General features: G+C 46.0%; 1 protein-coding gene across 3 annotated transcripts in view; it reads left to right on the forward strand.

Annotated features, from left to right (window-relative positions):
- The window catches only part of kcnip4a (potassium voltage-gated channel interacting protein 4a), a 95,528-nt gene that overhangs the window by 8,938 nt on the left and 61,337 nt on the right, over window positions 1-25,253 (forward strand). The window contains exon 1 of one of the 3 annotated variants that reach the window (XM_047048931.1): window positions 10,636-11,435. The exons of the other annotated variants lie outside the window; for them this stretch is intronic. Within the exon in view, the coding sequence (XP_046904887.1) occupies window positions 11,351-11,435 (85 nt within the window). The 5' untranslated portion in view covers window positions 10,636-11,350. Of the gene's footprint in view, window positions 1-10,635; window positions 11,436-25,253 lie in introns of those variants that run through there. 3 annotated transcript variants of the gene reach the window in all.

Genomic DNA, 25,253 nt, shown 5'->3' on the forward strand with positions numbered 1-25,253 from the left:
AATCTTACCTACTCTACCATGATCATTGTAAATCCGAGAGAAAGCCAGAGTAGGACAGTAGGACAAGGGAGAACTGAGGAGAAGGTCTCAGGAGATAAATAATCCACAGAACAATGAATTACAATTCCCTTTATACACAAGACCAATAAGACCAAATCTTGAATGGGGTGTGAGGGCCATCAAGTTGAGACCGTCCAGGAACTCCAGACTTTAGCATATGAGAGGTGGGGGCAGGTTGACACCCAGCCTCATAAAAGGATAACACATCTTGTCTCTCCCAAATGCAAGAGTTTTTCAAACTGTCTGCACGTTGCTTAAAGGTACATTCTCCATCTGAGCCTGTTGACCTGTCGATGATTAAACATTGTCACCTTAGCGTTGTTACCATGGCGTCCAATGGCATTCATCAAGCCTTATTATGGGCTGTTTTTAGTCAGCTAGCTCCACTGACCTTTTTGCCGAGACGTGAATCGTAATTGGCACCATTTGTTTCCTCCTTCAGCCCGAATTACATCGGGTGTTTCTCACCTTCGTCGTCACTACACATCGAGACAAACGGGACGCATTCCATTTGTGTTCGCTTGAGGAGAAAACAAGGCACAAAGTGTATCTTAGCACCCCAGAGAACCAGCATCCCCACCCCGCGCTGTGTCCCGCTGTGTGTGTGTGTGTGTCCTTTAGGAGAACTGAGAATGTAGGGTAGGTCAGTAACCCGCAGTAGGGTCTGCGCCAAAAGTTCAAGCAAACAGATGAGTTAATGGAAAGATCTGCATCTCTCCTCTGCCTGCAGGGCTCTTTAGTGCGGCCAGATATGCACTTTGTTATGACAGGTGACTCCAGCCCAATACTAACAGATTCGCCGGCAAATTATAGCCGTCGTAAACACCTGCTGGCATTTTTCCTGCCCTCTTTGAATGAGTGTGGGGCAATAGTGCTTATTTTGGAGGAGGGCGAAAGAAGAAATGACCCCACCTGTTCTTGCAGAAAAACCTTCAGTGCTCCTGACTTCACTGAGCACTTTGGGGGCTGTTTGGGGAGGAGAGTCCCTCATTAATGACACCCAGAGGGACAAAGAGCCACCCACACTGATCCAACGGCAGTGCCAAGAAACACCAGGGATCCAAGCTGGTGTGTACACAAGGGACTCTCTCCTTTCCAGGAAACGGGTGCTTCAGCTGTGTTATGGAGAGCTTATCACCCTGCCCATGAATCTGTCTGCTTCCAAAAGTGCTTACTGGCAATCCCCTCCGTAGATGAATTTCAGATGCGCAGGCGTCTCGGTAATTACATTGCTAATGATCATTTCTTCCACAGCGTGACATGGTGAAAGGATTCCGCTGGCTGTCCTGGTGCTAACAAAGAGATTTGTTCTCCCCCCCCCCCCATTTTCTGAAGTTCAGTGCCTATCAAAGACAGACCTTAGGTGAATTAGTGGAGCATATCTCTCCAGAGTTTAACGTGAGGAAATCGAAACAATGTGTATGACGCAGGCTTAAATGGTGTCGTGTTGCATGCATTAGAAAGCAGCTGGCCTGTTAAGCGCATCGCCATCTTCTGATACTTGGAAAGGAAGTGGAATGCTTAATGTACTTTATTGCAGCACCTTTGTGTTGTCACCAAGACAAGCACTCAAGTTTCATTAGAAGAAACAGAGGAGAGGGAGCTTTTTGTATTCCATTTCCATATTCCTTCGTGATCTGGAACAGGAAAAGCTCAAGTAAGATCTTTTGATCCAATTGCCATGTCTAAAGGTACTTACCGAATTGTAGGGGAAAATAGTTTTCTGCACATCGAAATGGATCTGTGATTAGATTGCTTTCCCCTTTTACTACCTCTCTCCCTCTCTCGGTTTTCCCAATAGGATACCTTCCTATATGAACCAACCATTCCCACTTGGCGGAGACATCCAATTAGTTAACTCTGATTTTCTGGGGGGATGTGGAATGATTGAGCCCACCTCCCTCATACTAATTGATCAGTGAAACACGTCTAAACCCTGAGGTTTCTCTCGGGTGTCTAAGCTCTGTGGTGTGACGACCATCTCAGATGTGCTGCTGTGTGCTTAGTAGGAGGACCTACTGGAACAAATGGGTAATGTGTGTGCCCCCTCAGAACTTTACTTGAACTCTTGAAGTTGATGCATCTCCCTTATTGCCAGTGAGCCACAACATGAGGGTTGTAGCTGTAATTTATATTGTGGCCCTTGGCATCCTGGTCCACAGGGAAGTGCACTGAACGGTAGCTTGGCTGCATCCTGGCCGCCTCTGATTCATCACCAGTTACAGGAGAGGGGGAAAGTTCACTGGATGGTAATTACAACCAAGCTCTGGGTTAGCTTCCCTGCTGCCATTTATTTGTGGAGGAAAGCAGGAGTGACCTTGGTTAAACAAGACTCCACATCCGCTGAAGCGCTACTCCCAGCGAGGCTGGGACGTGACTGTGGACTGGCGATCCACTGTCCCAGTGTTCACCTACAGCAGTCTGGAGGCAGATCTCAAATCTACTGTAAGCTTGACATATCGAATTGTACAAGCGGCTGACAACTTTAGCGTTCATGAAATAAGCCAATAAGTCTGAATGTGACTTGAGGTGATGGATGTAATCCATTCAATGTAATCCATTCAATATACCTCCACCCTACCCTCTCCAGTTAATCATGGTCTCCCTCAATACTCTCGTTGTCCCGTATCTCATAATTGTCTATCCTGTAGGTGACCTACAACGTGAGCAGTGTCTCTTTCCCTTCCTGGTGGGTGAGAGTTATGATGTCTCCATTGAGGGTCTTTGTATTTAAGACCTCAAAGGCCAGAGGGGGCAGTGAAAAAGGATACCGGTAACTTTGGCCTCGCAGGAAGTTCATTAGGGTTTTTCCGCCAGCGAAAAACGAAAGCTGAGCCTGCACTCCGTCAGCGATAGACGCGGGGCAGTGGGAGGGATGTCATTATCTTCTCAGGCCTCGAGGTGTTCATTACTCTCGGACTCTCATTTTCTCTTTTCTTTCCCCTCCTGGTCTTCCTCTCCTGTCAACTTCCCTCTGTCCCCCTCTCTCTCACGAAAAGCGTATCGTTTTATCTCGAGGAAAAGAACACTACATATTTATCCTGTGTGTGTGCTCTTCTTTCTTCAAGCTGATGTAGGCTTCCACTTTTACTCAAGGCCATGTTGTACTTCAGTATCTGAAATATATCATAGTAAACACAACTGATCTGTGTAAAATGTATTCATGTGGCTAATATTACTCCTCATTTAGATTTGATGAATGACCCCGTCCTTTTTGTTCTTTTTGGCATCCTGTCTCCAGTCCTTGGATGTAATTTGGCTGGCTTACAGCTCAATGGCCAGCAGCTAAACTGGGCCTAGGCCTTGGGGATATCACTACCCAGCTGCATATGACTACCATGCTGAAAGGCATCTGTTATGTGGGCACCAAGCCCCTTTAGTATACTTAAGGAAGCAGTGGTTGATGTGGCATGACTCAGTCTGCATCCCCAAGTAGGAGTCCTTTCCCACCAGGGACCTGTTGCTAGTACCTGCTTCTAGTAAACCCTGAACTCAGGTAAAGCCCTGCAGGCCTCCATTCAGGACAGTCGAGAGCGAGGCGCAGACACACTGCTGTTGACTGATCCCTAATGCACTCCAACTGACACGTTTTCTGCTACGACACTGGGATGTTTATGGTTCACTTTGAGGGCTATTTGTTTGTAAAAAAAAAAAGAGGAGAACATAAGGGCCGTATTTCATTATCCGGAGCCGGATGACCTTCTGTGGACCCATTGGTCTAAACAGGAGAGGCTGTGCCTCTGGTCCTTTGCCAGAGGGGGAAGAAGCTCCATAAACTATGGCTTTCAGGGTCTGCTAATGATTCTCGCACCGCTATGTATTCCCCGCACTGAAAAAAATGCTGTAATTTTAACAGGGAAGAGCTGTAAACTAGCAACAGTAAAAAAAAGTTTTAACATTGGAGTGAACTAGTGTTGCACAGTAAACCTGTACTAAAAAGAGACACTCTTACATAGCTTCAGTGTTCCTCTGCATACATGGGAGACTGACAGAATGCCATCTCTGTCGCACTCCATCCAGTCCAGAACCCGGGGTCCTGAAGTCTCGACTTTTACAATACTCAAACGATGCGATGTTAATATACCTCTCTGATCTAACGAGTCTGGCTAGCTGTCGTGACCTCTCAGGTGGGCTTTGACTACGATGGAGAGCTGGAGAGATGGTTGTTCTGCTAGGTTCTCCTGTCTGCACAGGAACTGCAGCTCTTTTGCACTGATTGTTTAAGAGCCTAATGACGAATCATGGTCAGAATTATGTTGGCCGATGCTACACCCCTTCACCAAGTTTCATACGAATCGGGCTGGTAGTTTTTGCATCATCCTGTCACACACATACAGACCGACATGCAAACACACACGGGAGAGAACATTATCTTCGGCCCTGCAGCGGCTTTGCCTGGGACCAAGGTCATAAACAGTGGGGCATCGCATCTATGTACGTATGTACAAAAAAAATAATGGATATGGTTTGTCCTTGCTTAAGGTAGAAATTATTACCCCGTTAGATTGTTTACAAGCCAAGTGACAAGATGCTCACCCTTTCATGAAAGAATTGCATCTTTTCTTTTGACCAGGAAATGGCTGAGACCGATTTCCTCAGTGCCATAGAGAGAAGGGCAGGGATTTATTTGACAGTGCAGGCTTCAACAGAAGACCTACGGTCCCAGGGAGAGGAGCCAAAGTTACCCACAAAACACAAAAGCAGCAGTTAAATACAAAGCAGTTAAAAACAAGAACTTCCGTTTATCTCTCTAGTGAAGCTTTGTCAAACATGCCCTCTGTTCTCTTGTCATAGCCTGAGAACTTTTCAAGTTCACTGGAGGTGAGACTTTTTACAGCTATCAAATGGGCAATAAGTCAGGGTGGGGCCTTATCTGTACTCCTATTCAAAAGACGTCTTCTCAGTTAATAGCCTCCTTGGATACCTCAACAGAGATTAACCCATCGGCTGGATGTCGTGCGCGGGATGACAGAGATATCCTGTCGTCTCACCAGTCTTGAGAGGCCATCATTGTTACACTTCTTTGTTCTCTCCAAGTACCTCATCAGCAAGTCGGATCTCTTGGGGATTATGTCAGTTTTGAACAATGAAATAACCTTTCAGAAACGAGTCTGTGTCCTGCCCGCCAACACATGGAGGTGATGGCACAGGGCAGCTGAGTGGAGCAGGCATTGGTCAGTGGTAATAGATTCATAATATGCTGTGACAGATGCCACATGGTCAGTTTTGGAGTATCATGGCAAAAATCATGCCAGGAATATCAAGTGGTTCTATGAAATCTAGAGTGATGGTTAAGACTTGTATCTTTTTTTGCCAATATTTGTAAATATTTGCTTTTTGCTTTTATTTTTTATATCTACTACATGGCTCTTGCCTTGTCGCAAGAATTCCACCGCCCAGAATTACCTGTGTTAGACTGTACATAAGACTCAATGGAATTAGCATGTAGAGAAACATCATACTGTTAGGCCTTCCCCCATAGGTGGGGGTAGTAATGCTAATGTTAGCAGACCAATTCAATAAGCTGAGAATGTTTCTACCATACGAGGTAAACCTCCTCTCCAATACGGCACCCCACATCAAGTCTGACTACCACTGATGACGGCAACGTGAAAACAACTGAATAAGTCAACTGTATTGTCTTCCAATGGCCTCAAACCAATGGCCTCAAACCTCCCAAGATGGCTTGATAGGCACTTATCACCCGGTCTCGGAAACACTTCATTTCGGAAGGGGAAGTGTTTTTCCTCACCCATTTGTGGAGAGCCCCTCAGGGGATGTTGCGGTGTCAAGGTTAAAGGCTCACGGTAATAAAGTCTGTCACCGAGAGAGAGAAAAGTCTGCATTGCAGCTAGGTGGCTGCTGCTCTCCCTACGTGCCCTATGGGACTTTGAGGTGCTTTATTGGTTTGTAATGGCACGTCTGTCATACATGGATCTTCCTAGATGGCCAATAAAGGACTGGATGGGTGGATAAATGAACTTCGAGTGGTGTGCTGGGCCAAGGTGTTTTTTTTCTAGCATCAGAATGTTGAATGTTGGCACCAGGATATTGGAGTTCATGACTGGAAGACTATGAGGTCAAAGGTGGAGTTGGAATACCAGGCTGATGTAGCTAACGTCTCTGCTTGAAATGCCATGTCGCTTTGAGGGAAAACAATATTTTGTTTTTAGCCCTTTTGTTCCTACACTAAACATGCGTGTATAGGTTGACTGTTGATTGCTTTTTTGTTCTTAATGGAACAGTACAAGCTTTGAGGAGACGCAAACCTTGCAGCCCACTTGGCTGTGACCATGGCTCAATGTGTGGGCCACTTCCCTGAATGCTAACTCGATCTAGCGAGTGTAGAGCAGAAGACATGTCATGAATCCCCTGGTTTATGGGGTTGTTAAGCATGGATAGGCCGCGCCTGCCAGGGCTCATACAGCCTGTTTCATACAGCCTCGTCATCAGGTCGTTTTCTCTCCGTCTCAGAAAATCGATCCGACTTCCCACCAAATGATGCCGTCGGCCAGCTTTATCTGTCATCCGCATTAGCCACTACAGAGCGGAGTGGCTCATGCCTGTTGTGCCCGTGCTCTTAGTGACTTCATGCAGGTCCATGGATGTCTGGGTCCATGGATGTCTGACAGATTGTTTATCTCCCCATAAGAGCCTCAAGCTGTTCTTTTTTTGTGTAATGTGTAATGCCTCTCTTATCAAATTTGGTCCACATGAGAATATGGCAGAATGCAGCCTACCATCGGAGACACTTTTTTTTTTCTGTAATGGCGGTGCATTCTGGGAGGGTTGCCATCCAGAATTGTGTGAAGTTACATTTTATTTAGGTAAAGGATATTTGTATTTGTAAAAGATGAATCATAAAAATCACTGCAGAACCTAACCTTACTTATTTACTTATGGGAATGATGTCTGGTTTAGATGAGCTTGCGTTGTGGTGTGAAATAGCTGGGGCTTTTCACCACAAAGATTTACCAGTTTAATGTCACTGGGAACATGTTGGCAATACTGCATCCAATTACCTATCCGTTTGTGAGTTTCTGGGCAGAGAGCCCAGCCTTACTGTCCCATCTGAACGTAGATGCCTCATGCAGTGTTGATGGTCAACAGGTATTTGTCATTTCTCATTCCGGTGAAACCCAAAGTGTGGAAGTGTTTACTTACACAGGGCTCTGGGGTGGATGCCAGAGTGGAAGATAAAAGGTTTGGCTCTGCTCAGCGCGGATACTGTTTTCACATGTTGAAGCTGTATGTTATCCGGTACATTGTTAAATGAATGATGAAGCCATCAGTAGTTGGTTGAGGTCATTATTATCCACTGATGATTTCCTCTTATGTACAAACAAACAAATGGATATCCATTAAAGCTTGACTCTTTACTCCTCTACAAAATGCATTTTTTTTCTGTTGATGGCTGTCATCTCTCCATGGGCCCTGCATTGTTCTCCAGAAGGATCAATAACTCTGCCATGGTTAATTCAGTAGGCAACATTGTTGAAGGGAAAAAAACAAACAAACTGGAATTCCTTGCATTTGGGTTCAGTTTTAACAGTAAAGAAAATACACTGCAACAATGACTTGTCCTGGTAGTATTAATCACCATGACAGCATCCAAGCCCACACGAGCGACTCATTTCCACTTTTGTCAGCTTCTGTCAACCGTACTGCCTCTTCCAGCTTAGTTGGCAAATACAGTATGTTACATCCTTTTTCATGGTTCCTGAATCTATTAACGTGTGTGTTGGACCATCCAACCGCTGCTTTTGGAAACAGCAGTGGTAATATTTCTGACAGTGGTCATCCCTCCCCTGTTCTCTATCTTTTTTTTATCTACATCTCACTCAGTACTGTACTGAATACATTTCTCTTCTTCTGCCACCTCCTCCTCCTGAAGTGGTTGCTGTGGGGGGGTCTATTCCCTGCTGTTTGCCCTGCCCTGGGGGGCTCGTCGGGAGGTCACAGGGCCACGGTTGAGCCGTTAATATTTCAGTGACGCACAAAACGCACAGCTCTGCTGCTTCATGTTTCCTCGCAGCAGGAACAGACTTGAAAGCAGGTCTCATTTCTGCGGCCCGCACCATCCCAGGGCACCGAGGAGGTGGGCTGAGGCTGGGGCTACCAGAACTTTGATGTGGGCAAGGGTACTTGAATATAAATTGAAGTGCTGATTTGCTGTGGTAGAGAGTTGGAAGGTTTCCACTCATTTAATCAGTTGTCAGCTCACTGTAGTTGCAGTTCCCACCAAGCAGAACACATATTTTTCTTCAAATTTGGCCCTCTGTCAGGATAACACATAGCAGAATGATGAATGAGTGCAGTGTTAGTCTGATCCGAACCTAAATGTTTTACGACTATGGCAAAGAGCATCAGCCATCTACGAATGAAAAATGCCCTTTACTGTTAACGGTAGCACAGCAGCTCTCTGAAGAGCCCATTTCAGTCATCAGCGCAATAGAGGATTCTCGTCATGGGATCCCCATTAAGGTAAACATGACTTGTCTTGTGAGTGGCCTGCCTTATATGGACATGGAATGTGATTATGTGTTGCATACTTGTTATAGGTTGTACTGGAAGCTGCCAGGGTGATCTATGAACTCTGTGATGTTCTGTGACCCCAGACTTGGTCTGCATGCACGCAATACCTGAGTGATCCTCATGGTGTAACCGCTGTTGCTCTGCCAACGGCCTCCACTCTCGAGTCCCTGACCATCTGGTCACCTCTGAATTGTCATGGTTACAAGCCCAATCATGGCCAGGAAGCAAAACAAGGTGCAACTGAGCAACCTTGAAAGACCCCAGTCGACCTTGAAATACCCCAATAGTCTTGTGGACTGGGAGGGAATTCTGCTAAACTTTGACGAGGCCCCTTTTGTTTACTGGATACATGGTTGGGTGAGAGTTGAGAGAGCTGCACAGATGCAAATCTTTCCCTGAGGAATGGTGCATTCACAGACAGATATTGGACAGATGCCCACTGAGCACACATGGACTGTAGCATACACACACGCGCGCACACACACACGCTCTTTCTCTCTGTTGGACCCCATCTGAGTGTCTCCTTCCCCAGGGGCTGGGTGTGGACTCTGTGCTGCCAAGGAGCGCCTGGGAGCTGACTTCATTCCTCAGCGGATCAGCATGATTGAAGTGGTGTGTTTGTGTGTGTGTTTGTGTGTCTCTCCTCTGTGCTAGATCTGCGGGACTTTTTAAAGGTAAACAAGGAGAGAGCTTCACCGAGCATCAGCTGTTGCTGTCAGTTAAAAAATATTGAATTGAATGCACCTTTAAACAGTTTTATCAATTATTTTATTCAATATAATTTATTGGCATTGTATGTCCAGTCTGAGGGGTTTTGACAATAATGACTGTCCTTAGGGGCCATCTCTGAGTGCCTGATTGTTGACTGTCTGGGTGGAGCATTTCTAATACTCATAGCCCTTTTCCACCAAGGCAGTTTGAGTGTCAGTCTGGAGCCGGTGCCGAATCTCAAACCAGTTCCATCGCAGGCTCCTTGCTGCTCTTAGGAGGAACCTGCACCCCCAACCTGTCCTCAATCTGCCCTCCTTTGTCTGAAATCTGAATCCATGTGTCTCATGGACCAGAATGCAAGAAACCGTCAGTATCAACAGAGACTATTTCACTCACTGGATGCACCCATCCATCCACACGCCAAATCCCATGTACTCACTGGGATTTCCTTTTCACTGTACTGTCTGAGAAAGAAAATGAACACGAACATGAATGTTATTTTTACACCTGAGCGTAACGACCCCACATGGACCCTTAATGAATCAGAAGACCTAGAGAAGTTCTCACTTGTGGCCCAAGGGACAGTCTTGAAATAACACCGGGGGACGAAGGGTGATCTGTCACATTAATGGCAGTGTAGATTACTCAGTGGGGGGGGGGGGGCTTGAGAGAATGACAGCTCTTTCAGAAGAGGAACAGTGGCATTGATGGATGCCAGTCTTTGAGGTAGAGGGCTAATTAGCAGGGATGTACTGGGTCTCTGATGTAACTGCCGTCCATTGGAGCCGGCGGTGCTATTTTAGGCATGGCCCCACAGGCTGTTAAAAAACTAAAACAAAACAAGAAAACAAATCTCTCCTAACAACCTTTGTCAGATGACGTTTCCTTGAAATCATTAGTCTCCCTTGCCCTTTACATCTGGCCTCTCTTTCTTTCCCCCACGCCATCTCCTCCTTACTCCTCTCTCTCTCTCTCTCTCTCTCTCTCTCTCTCTCTCTCACCCCATCCCCTCCAACGTCCCTCTCTTTCTCCACCTCCTCCATCATCCTCTTTCCCCACCTGGATCATGTTTCCTTCTATTGACGCCGTCCCCCCGCTCTCTCTGGGTTTGATCGCGGTGTGACACGTCATGTGACAGGCCCCTAATCGTCTGTCATCGCTGATTCATTCGAGCGGCGGACACTTCCCCCGCCTCTCCTTTCTCCTGCCCGTCTACTCTTCACTCCTTCTCCTACCTGTTTTTTTTTTGGAGGGGTTGTTAATTCGCTGCCGCCTCTCTCTCCCTCTCTCTCCGCATCTCTCCAGGGCCAATCAGGCCCCTCCTTCTTTGGCAACTGTCTGTGAGGGCAAAACATCCACAGATGGTGCTGTGTGGAGTGAGCAGACGGTGTAGTACGAGAGCCTCGTGTGTCTGTGTGTGTGTTTTAGGAGGGGACAGACAACTAGAGCAAGAGTGGTGAACCACTGTGCGGACTAGACAGTGTGTGAGAGAGAGAGGAAAAGAGAGAGAGACATTTGACACCATAGTAAAAGAGACCGATCCTATAAAACAGAACAGAGTGAGAGAAATGGAGGAGGAGCAACAACAGGAAAGTCAGTCCAGGAGAGGATAGGCTCGGTTGTAAAAGGGGAAAAAAAGAAACAAATGGAGGGAGGGGGGAGTAAAAGAGAGAGAGAGCAGCCTTACTGGGACCTGGAGAGAAACCGCTGGTGAGGAAATATTAATCAGCTGCCTGCTGAGAGGAGAGTGTCCCGGCTCTTACAGCAGAAAAGACCAGCCCTGGCGCCTAGCCTCGGAGCTCTTGGAGCACCCACTGGAGACCGGACCCTCACTGCTCCACACACACACGAGCCGGCGCGGCCGCCACGCTCGCACCCCAGGGCCAAAAACGAGAGCACAAACCCAGGTGCGGAGGGAGAAGAGGCATCCTGTCAGTGTGGGAGGGCTGGAGGTCCGGGAGGAATTGAGAGAGAGAAAGGGAGGACCATTGGCGGGTTGGAACCCTGAAGAAGCCCCTCTGTCGCTGATCCCCCCCGAGCCAAGATGAGCTGCAGGAAGAGGTGCAAGAGACAGATCTTTAAATGTGCCCACTACCTGTTCAGGTTCATCACTGGGACTCTAAACACAGGTAAAGTTTACGGCGGCTTGGACAGAGTTCAGTCGCAGTTCTCTCCATCTGGACAGGGACCTGACAGTTTGCTCGTCCTCGTGATAGGAACCGGTGTTTTCCTGGCTTTCGTCATGTGTACTGTATCTTGACTCGCTCGTTTAGGGCGACTTGATCCACGGGGCTGTAAAATAGAGTGAGGAGAAATGCATGCAGCATGAAGCCCCGAACTGACACCTTTTACTGCCTCGCTGTTTCACTTTTTACTGCTGTCGTGGTTTGCTGTAGGACTCTGAAGAGGCTCCTTTCAGAGAGACATTTAACAGTTTTGGCTCGTGCTTGTTAGAGGCTCCGGGGTTTGTGTGTGTGTGTGTGTCAGAAAGGTTAATATATAAATAATAGCAGTGGGGAGAAGTGAAGGATGGGGGATATGTGAAGGGACTGAAGAAGGGATGCTTGATCCTCTAATCTGATCACTCACAGAGCAGGTGCCTTGACATTCACCCCTCATCTGCCTTTTCCAATACCCTCCAAGCTTCCTAGGGTGCACGGCTACGACAGGGATTCAGTGCCAGCTACAACAGTTGAGACTTAAGTGTACTAACAAAGCTTAATAAAGACTAAGTACCCCCCACAATGTGCTATACATAGATCATTCTAGACATGCACATCCTTTTCACTGTTCCCCATCATACTTCACAAGTGCTTGTGCTATTTTCAGTCATTAGCCGTGGGTAGAAAAGCCTTTTAACAACCTTAAAGTATATCTATCTTCATTAACAAGTAATACATGAGGCTATTTTGCAGAGAATGATCTAATATAGAGTATATACTCATTGAAAGTGCCTGGAGTGTTTTAGGGTCATGCAGCGATCTGTTAAGCCTGATCCGAAATGACTACAGTACATACACATAAACTTTGACAGGCTGTCATTGATCCAATTTATTCCCAGAAGCCGTTGCCTCTTCATAAGCACATATTGATAAAAGTGCTGTCTGCATAATGATAATGAAGCAACAGGTTTGAACTGGATTCTTAAGGGATTCAATTAGATTACACCAAATAGCCATGTTCAGGGGTTCAATACAGAACAAAGGCAACCTTCAGAGATTTTTGGGGATAAGGCAATCCATGTAATGCTAGCATGCAGTGAGTCAATGCAGTAGCTACCTATGCATTATTCAGTCAACAATTTAAATTATCCATTCTTGGTTTTCTTTACTGCATGTTGCTGGGCCGCCACTGTTTCTGTATTGTTGAACCCTCACTTCAACCCTCTTGCTGTGTTCCAGGTGAATTTGTCCATGTTTTTTCTTTGAAAGATTTCAAAGAAGTTCAGTTTGTTTATTCTGATTGTCGTTAGGTTCCATGACTTTGGCAAAACATTTGAGATGTTTTAATTTACTTTTGTAAACCTGTGGTGTTCCCAGTCAAACATGACCTGTGTTTAGAAATGAATAAGGAAGACGACAGTTAGTGTTTCAAACTGAGTTGCGAAACATGCCCAGTGTGTCCCATCAGAGAGACATCCTCTCCCAAACTCCCACATGCTTGGGATAAATAGCACATTATATTTTGAGTATGGATAATAGTCTAAAGAAATCATACATTATGCTTTTTTTTCTCAGAAATTTGTCTTGTGGTGAGCTCAGGTCAAAAAGGTTTGTAGGCCATTAATATAGTAGAACATCAACACGTATAATGTTCACTGAAATTGATAAAAAAAAACATCTAATATTAGGTGATCAAATATTTACATTCTATGAATGTATAAGCTGCAATGGGGTGGTCTTTTGGACCTGAAACACAGAACAAATTAAAATGAATTGAACAAAACTGGAGGGTCAAGTACGATAGTGTCTTGGAAGCACTTCATGAACACATGAATGGGTTGCAGTCGCCAACATTCCGCTACCCAACATTCCAGAGTGAGATCAAGAGTTGTTGTCCCCGGTTACATCGATTCTCTGAACCCACACTCTATTTATTATTGATAAGTATAGATAAACAGTCCAGCAGTATGTCTCTGTGGAGGTCATTCTGGTCCTTTCTTGCTGAGTCTAAGAAACTGCCTTCTATTGACCTTAGCCACCTAGTCATAGACAGTTTATCACTTGCTAAGTAAGCATGGCCTCGCGTCACACTCCAACAAGTGTGTGCTGAGAACTAAAACGGCAAACCTTTTTAATGAACCTAAGAGGTTTGCTAACAATATGGTGATTAGGTCTGTGCTCTTGGGCACTATAAACTAGGCCCTGATTTGCCATTCCGATAATGAATGGTTTGGAGCACAGCTACTGCCGTGTGTGTGGGAGACCAGGAGAACGGAATGATAGATGACATATGTTAGCGGACCATGGGATTATAATTGAGCGGGTCGTTGTCGTGGAACGGACCCACTGCAGCTGCTTCATTGATCACTTACTCTCTCAGGGGCAGGCGGAGCAGGGCTTGTGGTGAAGACTGGCTCGTGTCACGTGATGTAGTGTAGCGCACTCTCTATCATCCCGGGTGTTGGTACTATTGAGATGCAAGGTAGAAGCTGCCGGAACAAGGTGACACTTGGTGAGTTTTAGTGTTAGGACCTGGCTCAGGGCTGGGTACTGAATGTGGTTCTCATTTCGTAACATACAGGAAAATCCAAAAGCTCGACAGTGAAATAGAGACAGGCTGATCTTGCACACCACGGGCCACTGGAGCGAACCGGTTTCCGACCTGCACTGCTCGCAAGGCGACAGTGATAATGTGTTTGGTACAGTAGACCAGCTGTTCAATTTGTATTCATGTCACTTTCTATGTTGGCAGCCGCTCTCTGGCAGGCCTTGAATTTTTCAGCAGTGCCCCGCCCCTGAGGAAGAGAGGAGGAAACAAATCAGAGATGAACAGGTTCTCCGCTGGTGAAACAAAAGAGCCCTGTCGGCACTCTTATGTATTCGATATATTCAAACAGCCGGGATTTATCCTTTGTTTGCACCGGGGTAATCCTTAACACCTCTGACCTCATCAACGTTGCCCAGGGAGATTAAGGGATTATGTGGCCGATCCATCCTGCCATGCTGGATGTCTTGAAGCGATGTACACAGTTCACACTTATGTTTTACCGTTTTGGCACGTGATTTGCTATCCTGTGGATGGGTTCCGGCCTTTAGCGACAAAGACGCGTGTCTTGTGCATTTTCCTCCGTGGCGCTCTCCAGCGCCCCCTCCTGGCGGTGCAGTGGGGGTGTGGACTGCCCCCGTCCCCCCGTCACAGCCGTGTTTCCTGTCTCCAGTCCTCCGCCTCCTGACCAGTGGAGCCGGCAGCAGCACGGGCTCCTGTAATGCATCATCCGCTCTCAGGACGACAGGCTCAGATCCTTGGCACTGATTCCAGAACATTGCCTGCTCCCCCCCCCCCCCCCCCCCCCCCCCCCTACACACTCCCCTGTCACTAGAAGAACTTTCCCTAGTTTGTCGGGTTATTGAAGTTGTTGTGGTGCGGTAACTTTTTTTTTTTTCTTTTTTCTTAACTGAGAGAGGCTGGGGCGCTCTTGTAAACAGTTCAAATGGCTCCCATTGATTTCAAGTAATTTGATTTAGCTTGTCGATGCAATTCCTTTGTGTGCTATGAAGACATATTTCCAGGTCTTTTCATTTTTTTTGTTGTTTGGTTGGGAAGTATTTTGTTGGGAGTTTTGCAATATAAACTGCTTTTGTACTTGTCAAAAAGACATTTGTCTGCTGGCATTAAGAAACGAGAGGTATTGTGTACATCCTGGTTTTGTCTAGCACTGTATTTCGTTGATATCAAACTTGGTGCACGTGGCTGTGTGTGGGCATGTTTAAGTGCTAACATCCTGTATGTGGATATATCAACACGTGTGCCCGAAGTGGCCATCCCTTCTACATTTCCCTCTGCAAGGCTTCCCGACAGCCATTAGCAGGTCCTGTTCCACCTGTGCCCTAGGGACAGCACGCTCAAGGCCACAATCCCCTGACCCACACTGAATATTTGATATGCGGCAGGCAGATTGGGTTGTCATTCCTCTGCAGACGTGTTTCTGTTTCGTGTGGGCAGACCAGGTTCACTGTTGAACTTCCCTGTCCCACCCTACCTGGACCTGAAACCTGAGAATTCCACCTCATTCACTAGACCAGAACGTGAGCCTCTGCTGTTGTCATTCCGGTTCCTATTTTCAGTTGAACCCGTATGAACTCAATTATTTTCACAATTATGTTAAAACCATTGGACATGGCAAGAAATGACACACTTGATTACGTCAGTGGTTGTTTTGCGTGTGTTTTATAAAGCGCCATTTTCGGCTCAGACAGTCTCCTATTTTATTTGGACAGGCACAACAATAACAGATGGCTAACTAGCATTGTGTAATGTTGCCTTTCAGGCCCAGTGGACTGGAACGCTTGATTACCTGTGCAGCATCCGTGTGCCACAAGAAGAAAGCTGCAGATCCCTGATCACGGCATGCAAGGTTTACTAAAGCCCACTGGTTCAGCACTGGGTCCTGGTATGCGTTGTTCAGACGGAAATGAAAGGACGAGCTTTCTCTAACCACTTGACCTTATTCTCAGTCCACGAGTTTGTTCTTCGTAGACGGGCCACTTCGGAGTGAGCATTGGCCAAATGACCCTGGAGCACAATTCCAGGCCTTGGATGACCAGACCTTTTCGGATGACTACACTTTGCTTTTCCAGACACGGACAAGCCTTCGCAGACAGAATACAGGGAAAGTAGGACAATCAAATTGCAATAGTCACAGGTGAGAGCTATATATTGTCCCTGGGTGGTTGAGCGTCCTCAAAACCTCTGGCCCACTTTTGAGCGTAGCTTGAAGACTTTCTACAAAGACGTCTCGCGCTATCCCTTGTTCCCTTTGTGCAAAAACAGGCAAGTGAACATGTGGCCGAATACAAGGCTGCCTGTCACGACACGTCTAACGAGGGTTCATCCTTGTCGTGTCAGTGACATCCTCCCCGGGCTCCTGACATCATAGGATGAAGGAGAGGGAGTATCGGTGTCAGAGCCGGCACACAACAACCTTTCTCCCTGGCTCCTATCCTACAGTTGGCTGGTTTTGGCAAGGAAGCTGGAGATCTGTTGGAGATACCTGCCTCCATATCAGATCTCGGGCAGGGCCTGATTGGCTGGGCGGGCAGGGCCTGATTGGCTGGCCAGGCATGGACTGGCAGCTGCTGCGAGCTTCAGGAGCCGCGCCCGTCAGAGGGCACGCCGCCCCACGGTGGTCAGCTGACCCACACCGCGTTCAAACCAACCACCGGTCCTGCTGGGAGGGCATTGATGTGCCGTACACAAAGTCAAAGTGCCGGCTCTGTTGTGAATGGGACCCGACTGCGAGTGAAACTGCAGGTGTCGTGTAGAAGAGACATGGGAAACAGCTGGTTCAGCAAGGTGATTCTGTCAGGCTTCGATTTGAAAGGCGAGTTTGGAGACGGTTCAGCTTGGTCTTCAACCCGACCTTAAGGGTCATTAGCAGAGGCAAAGTGCATGTCTGTGTTCCTGACATAGTTTCCCAAAGCGTGTATGTATTAGCAGCCGCTATTGCGAAGGCTCAGCACAGGTTGTTGGGACGCCCTGCCCCCCCACCCGAGGTTGAATGGCGTTGGATTAATTAGATGTACAATGAATAATTAGAGAATGATGAGCTTGTCACATTAATGTCACCCTTGAGACAGCGAGATTTGATTACAGCTTCCTGCGTCGAGAGGCTCAAAACTCGGCACTATTTGTGTTGCCTTCACACACACAGGCACACACCCTCTGACACTATTGCAAATCGATCTAGAAAGAGAAGCATGGTGTTTGGATGTAGAGGCAGACTTTCCATACTTGCATCATAGATACATATGGTGTGACTAATATATATATATATATATATATATATATAGATAGATAGATAGATAGATAGATAGAGATAGAGATATCTAGATATATATATATATATCTATATATATATCTATATATAGATACAGTGCCCTCCAAAAGTATTGGAACAGTGAGGCGAATTCCTTTATTTTTGCTGTAGACTGAAAACATTTGGGCTTGACATCAAATAATGAACGTGAGACCAGAGATCAACGTTTCAGCTTTTATTTCCAGGTATTTACATCAGGATCTGATGCACAACTAAGAAAATATCACATTTTGTTTGAATCCACCCATTTGTCATGTGAGCAAAAGTATTGGAACAGATATACTTAAAACATATTTAAGTGAATAAGACTTAATATTTAGTTGCAAATCCTTTGCTTTCAATAACTGCAGCAAGTCTGTGACCCATTGACGTCACCAAACTTTTGCATTCTTCCTTTTTGATGCTTTCCCAGGCTTTCACTGCAGCCTCTTTCAGTTGTTGTTTGTTTTGTGGGGTTCCTCCCTTCAGTCTCCTCTTAAGCAGGTAAAATGCATGCTCTATAGGGTTTAAGTCTGGAGATTGACTTGGCCAGTCTAATACCTTCCATTTCTTGCCCCTGATGAACTCCTTTGTTGTTTTGGCAGTGTGTTTTGGGTCGTTATCTTGCTGCATGATGAAGGCTCTGCCAATCAGTTTGGTTGCATCTTTCCTTAAATTGGCAGACAAAATGTTTCTGTAGACTTCCGAGTTCATTTTGCTGCTGCCATCATGTGTTACATCCTCAATGAAGATTAATGAGCCCGTCCTAGAAGAAGCCATGCAAGCCCAAGCCATGACATTACCTCCACCGTGTTTCACAGATGAGCTTGTGTGTTTGGGATCATGAGCAGTTCCTTTCTTTCTCCAAACTTTAGCCTTTCCATCACTTTGGTAAAAGTTAATCTTTGTCTCATCAGTCCATAAAACTTTGTCCCAGAATTTTTGAGGTTCATCTCTGTACTTTTTGGCAAATTCCAGCCTGGCCTTCCTATTCTTCTTGCTAATGAGTGGTTTGCATCTTCTGGTGTAGCCCTTGTACTTTTGTTCATGAAGTCTTCTGCGAACAGTAGATAGTGATACCTTCACTCCTGCCATCTGGAGGTTGTTGCTGATCTCACTAACAGTTGTTTTAGGGTCTTTCTTTACAGCTCTCACAATGTTTCTGTCATCAACTGCTGATGTTTTCCTTGGTCTACCTGTTCGACGTCTGTTACTTAGTACACCAGTAGTTTTCTTCTTCTTCAGGACATTCCAAATGGTTGTACTGGCTATGGCCAATGTTTCTGCAATGGCTCTGATTGATTTTCCATCTTCTCTAAGACTCACAATTGCTTGTTTTTCACCCAAAGACAGCGCTCCGGTTTTCATGTTGTTTTCACCTCTGAATACAGTCTGCATAGACAAAACCTATCTTACCCAATCTGAACCTGAGTGTAGACATTCAGTGGTATTTATTGATTGAATAATGTATGTAATAGGACACACCTGGGCAACAAAACACACCTGTCAGTCATATGTTCCAATACTTTTGCTCACGTGACAAATGGGTGGGTTCGAACAAAAAGGTGATATTTTCTAATTTGTGCATCAGATCCTGATGTAAATACCTGGAAATAAAAGCTGAAACGTTGATCTCTGGTTTCACATTCATCGTTTGATGTCAAGCCCAAATGTTTTCAGTCTACAGCAAAAATAAAGGAATTGGCCTCACTGTTCCAATACTTTTGGAGGGCACTGTATATCTATATATAGATAGATATCTATATATAGATATAGATATATATATATGATGATATCATATAGATTATATGAACAATCTTATTTTTATTCTGTTCTTAATAGTGAATTTGCACTCAAAGTAAATGTTCTGCTAGTTGAATAGTCCCAAACCTTTATCCTTGCTTGCTTTCTTCGTTTTTTTATCACAGACAATTTGATTTAATCTATTGCTTTTGTGATCAATGCAAGACCGAGAAATGGAACGGTGTGTTTTACATATTTTCACTCATGGAAAATCTAGATGACATTTACATTTGTAAAGGTTGTTGTTTGTCTGCTGCCTGAGATAAGCCCTGCACTGCATCCAGGTCTTCTTGGAAGCCACAAGTCATTGTGTTTCTGGCATTTGCATTAGGCTACGGCCCCCTGGTTACCCGAACCCTGCAGTCCATTCCAATTTAGCCCTTATAGCAAATGTAATCAGTTTTCCCATTTGCACTAATGTTGGTAAATGAGTCGCTTTCAGAGGAAAGAACAGCGAGGTTATTTTTAGAAGCGTGGAGAGGATCTCGAGGGGGGAGGCTTGTGTGTTGGGTACTTCTGTGTCTGTCGCCCTGAGGGACCCCTGTTAACCTGCCCGGTTGCTGGACCACACAAGAGCCCCACACGGAGAGGGAATCTATGAAAACAGAAAGACCAATGATGTCGAAATCTCCATTTGTTAGATAACGAAGTAAGGAGAGGCGTGTCTGACCATGCGAGGCCGAGGTGACATTGAAGGAGTGCCAAAGCGAGACTTTGCCCTTTCGGATGGCGGGCAACGAGAGGGGATCTCCATTGGCGCAAGCTTGATTTGTGTGTTTTATTCAGTGTTTTTCACCTTTTCGTGTCTCGCGTCATTATGCCTCACCTGTGTTTTGGCTCTCTCGCTACTGAGCCTTACTTTCGTGAAGTTAGATTAGGAAGTTGGCTCTGCCTTCCGATCCACCTGGTCGTCTTTGGCTTGTTTAGACTTTAGGTGCTGCATTCAGGGGGGAGGTAATCTATGGCAGGAATTAAAAACAATCCTTTAGATATTTGTGTGTCATTACCTAGCAACACAGAACAAGTTTGTACATCGTGTTTGTGTCTTGTGTATTAAATCTGCAAGTTAACTTAGTCAGGCAGACGTGGGAAAAAAAACGCCAATCGACTTCTCTTTTTCTCCTGCCTGTCCAACTTGGTCCAACCTGGATCTCTCCGCCATTCTTTGCCGCCCACCCCCCCCCCCCCCCTCCTCCTCCTCGGTCAGCCCCTATCAGGTGAGCCCTTTCACTGTCTGATGGGACAGCATGTCCTCTACATGCATGGTTAGCTCCAAATTGCCAGGGCCCCCGAGTCTTGCTGCAGCCCTACAGCAACAGAAAGAATCAATGCAGCCCCCTGGGAAAGAGGATCAACTTAATACCCACAATGCCTATTCAGATAATGGCATTTTTTTTATCATGACGGTATCCTACATGGGACACTGTCCCAATGAAATTGCATACACGTAAACTATGCCTTGCGCATAATGTACATTATCTTATCGACACGCTTTCTCTGCCTTGTCCCACTCAATTTTCGTAATTCCTTTTCATTCATATCATGTTTCTGTTTGGTGTGGGCATGGAGGAAATAAAGCCAAATTGTCAAGTTCTTTATTTCTTTATTTGCAATGGCAGTGACTTGGAAATGCTTTCAAGTCATTTTCGATGGGCTCCAAATTGAATTTGGTAACAGAGCGAGTGCCTTTCACTAAAAGCCATCAGTGGTTCTCATGAAATGTCAAGATATCAAATGAACACAGGCAATAAAAAGGCAGAGGCCTGCATGGACCGGCAGTCGTTTTGGAGCACTGCGCTGGTGGCCCTTAATGTGTTTGTCAGATTGAAATGCAGAGGACTGACTCTTTCTCTTCAGCGAGTGCAGGAGACATTCTGTACCTGAGGAAGAACTTTCTCTGTACCTGACTCTGTCAGCCAGTTGAACGCTTAACCCCCACCCACAGGAACACAATGACACTTATTGAGGGACTTGTCACATTTGTTGGTTAGTTGTAACTGATTTAACTACTTGTACTTGCTGTGAATTATATTATTGTTGCTTGCTTTCCTCCAGGTACACTAAAGCACTTTCGAGGATCATGTCGTTTTAATTGTAACTTGTTTGACTACATGCTCTTCTGGTTCTACTCTTATTTGCTTTTCACAATGTATGCTTCATGTTTTGGCTACCCACATTGTTTTGGGGCTATCTCGTAGTTTATGAACATTGACCTATGCACCTTTTGCTCTTTCTTGTAAGTCGCTTTGGATAAAAGCGTCTACTAAATGACTAAATAAGTCTTGAGTTTCAGTTTGACTCGAAATAGAGCCTTGTAGAGCTATTCAAAACAAGATGGCCCTTGTTTAATTAAACCAAAACCAATCTGGATGAGTAACACTCCTTTTCAGTGGCTGGAGGTGTAACACTATACTAGCGCAACGCTGCAAGGAGTGTGTGAACATAGCTCTGGGAGGAAAGTGTAAGCACTGTTGTTTTGTAATTACACCCTCTGTGGCTTTAGTACCGGTTGATTAGTTCGACATTTTCCTGCTCTCTGTGGCGTTCCTTTGAGAAAGTCTGCAGCAAACTGTGCCCACCTGCCCCGGAAAAAAAGGTTCTGGCATGCACACACACTCTGGCATACACACACTCTGGCATGCACACACACACACACACACACACACTCTGGCATGCACACACCTCCGTGCACACAGTCACCTTCTTCTTCTTCGATGACCCCTGCTGTGGTAAACCACATGGGCTGACTGACCCCTGAGTCATAGCAACAGTCCCAGTGAAGCAGGACCATCTTATGTACCAGGATGTTGTTGTGCATAGATCATGTCCTGTTGTCTCATTTGAAAGACCATTTTTGTCCCAGGGTCATAGTTGCAAAGACTATTGTTTAGGAAATGACCTACTACAGAACCTTCTGTACAGTGCATTTGGACTGTATTCAGAACCCTTCCTTTTTGTGTTACCCATCAAATTCTGAATGTACTAGGTTTATTGATTTGTTTTTGAAATCAGTCTTTTCATAATACCAAATTATGAAAAAGCTGGTAGGGGTATTTCCAAGAAGACTCAAGAGCTATAATCGTTGCCTAAGGCATTTATGAAAACATGTTTTCAAATGTCATTATGGGGTATTGTGCTTTGATTGATGGAAAACAAATGAAATCTGCCAAATAACAAATTGTTAAAAAAGTGCAGCAGTCTCTAACCATCCACATACACTGTGTAGGGGATTAAGGAAAATGTGATCCTGTGTCTGATTAGGTTAGTGTGTGTATATGTGACAGAGAGAGAGCGAGAGCGAGCGCGAGAGACCGACATAGAGACCCAGAGAGGCACCTTAATCTAATGTTGAAGTTGGGGTTAACCTTGACCAACATGAATGCAATCTTAGCTCTCGATTCCAACATTAGTTCCAGACCTTCCTCCATCCCTTCTTTTGTAAATCTAATCCATCACTCCCTCTCGTCCCCGTCATGGATGACCATGCAGAAAAACGGAGCTCCCCCTCCATCATTCCAGGGGGGAAAACAGCCGGATGCAAGCCCCAGGCAGGTGTGAACAGGAAGTCTCTCCTCCCTGAGAGCGTACACCCAGCAGGTGTAAACAGGAAGTCTCTCCTCCCTGAGTGCTTCCACCCAGCAGGGGGTCATCAGCTTCCATGTCCCTTCAGGGCTGCGTAGTGGAAAAGGACCGGCGATGAGTGAGAGAAGCTAATGTGCACTAACTGTCAACGTGTTTTCTGTGTACATTGATTCTGCGTTTGGTCAGCGCTTGCGTCGAGTCTTGCGGTTGTGTAGCATGAGTCCAGTTCTGCATTGCGAGTATGTGGATGTAGGTGACTCACGGGTGACTAAGCGTGTGCTACTAAAACAAAAGGAAGACGTACGACACAGCGAGCAAATAATTGCGAGCAGCCCGCTGGGGAACCTCGGCGCAAATTCAATTTAAATGCAAAGCAACAAGGTGTTAGCGCTCGCCTCCTCCGCCGCCTCTGTCCTCCCCCACACTGTGAGCTTCTGTCTTCAGCCTGGGTCACGTGTCTTCTCACAGAGGATGCGCTCCCTCCATCACCTTGGCCCTTCGGCGTTACATGTTAGATTTGTACGTAATGAGGATGAATCCCTCCTCTCTGTTAGACCCAGCTCGCCTATCCGATTATAACGCTTTTCTACTTGGCTCTAGTCTTCCGTAATTAAACCAGGTCTTTAGCATAGCGGAGGCTTACAACGTTATGAATGGTTCACCGGAGGGTTTCTGTACTCCTCCGACCTCTGTGCAGCTCCAATCGTAACAAGACCCTAAACAAGAACAGAAGATGCAATGTTCAAATAATAGGATCGCACACACACACACACACACACACTCACACACCGGCAATCTTCATTTACGAGAAGAGACAAACCTTCGCATCCTCACTGACAGCTACTGTATTCGCTGTGCTCCATTTTGCACCAACGGCTGAATCACTGTACATTAAATCACTGTGGGGACTCTGTGACGCTCAGTCCGAAAGCTGGCTAGTGACAGAGAGGGCTACAATGATGCTGGTTAGCTAGCTGGATGATTACCCTGGATGATTACTCTGGCTGATTACCCTCCTGGCAGGGCCAAACTACATCACGTTGTGCAGTCTCATGCCTAAGGTAGTCTAATATCAGTAATCCTGACCTTCAAACCCCCTCCACCGCAACCAAACCCTCCGACAGCTTAGACCGGTGTGTGACACCAGGCTGTGTGTGACGCAGGACTTGAGTTCAAGTGAACCCTCTCAGGAATGCAGCAGACCTGCTGGCTGGGCGGAAAGAGGAAGGGCCTCGTTGGTATTTTATAACTTGATGGAAAAAGTCCAGTCCCTGACCCGATGTCCTGCTGTATAAATGGACCGTGCCGTCCCATGCCAGTGGTACACTCCGTTTGGAGCTGGGTGCCAATCCACACCTCTGTCTGTCTGTGTACACGGTAACCTTTACATGCGCGTGCGGCTGATAGACTGGCTGCACGCATGCTGCAGCTAGATATCCTGTGTGTCCCTGTGTCTGTGTTAGCGTATGAGGCCGTGTGTGTGTAGTTGTTTGTCTATATTTGCTGTGGAAGGCGCCGTTTAGTTTGTCTGTTTGCATATCTGTCCACACAACGTGTTTACCTGTGCGTGTCTCTGTGCGAAGAGACACACGCCAACAAAAATATTGTTTTGCTGTGAACAGGCCATGCCGGCCCAACAATAATACAAAGATGCGAGTGTATGTTTGCGCTCTAGGATGTGTGTGTGCGAACGTACATGCCACCTAAGGCCAAGGGTTCTCTCCCCCCCCCCCCCCAGTGAAAGCAGCGCGAGGTCTGTATGTACTCAACACGCTGCCATTAAAGGGAAATTAAAAATCCATTTTAGGTGGGTTCCAGTGGAGGGCCCTCCAACTAAGCAGCAACCAAATGCTTTTATCAACTCTGCTGCTCATCTCATTACCAAACCAGCCACAGTATCAGCAGGGTGGAGTCCTCCATAATGCTAATTACCACCATGCTATATGATTATGAAGGAGCGATATAGAAATGTACTATAGGATATGTTGTATGTATCATAATAGCAATACAACATGACCCTTTTGCCTGGGGTGTACATGAACACTATTACCAGATGATGTGGCCATCATATAATGGCATTATTGTGTTTGGTTTAATGGAGGGAATAACAGATGTTTGGTGACCAATTGACTTAATGAGAGGTGGAGAGTTCACCCATAGAGCAGATTGACTGACACATCTGTAACTGTCTTCTCTTCTCTCCTCCCCGTCATCCATCTTGAATGGGAATACGGCAAATCCCATTTCACTCTTCTGACTCTCCAGGCTGGCAGCGTTATGAGTTATGACTACACTGCTACAGCACGACAAGGAAGCACTTAACACCCAGCCTCCCTCACCCCTCCCTCCCCCTCCCATCTCCTTCCCTCCCTCCCATCTCCTTCCCTCCCTTCCCACTACCATACTTGACAGGCAGTGCTTTCAAACGTAAGGTCTTTTGTTTAAGATAATAGTGAACTGTCCGCTCTGCAGGCAGGAGTTGTGTGGGCTTTCAGTCTGGCTGGGGAGATGGATGGTTTAGAAACCGCTGGTTCAGAGAAGTGGG

Source organism: Hypomesus transpacificus, chromosome 25 (assembly GCF_021917145.1).
Source record: "Hypomesus transpacificus isolate Combined female chromosome 25, fHypTra1, whole genome shotgun sequence".
NCBI classification, from domain to species: domain Eukaryota; kingdom Metazoa; phylum Chordata; class Actinopteri; order Osmeriformes; family Osmeridae; genus Hypomesus; species Hypomesus transpacificus.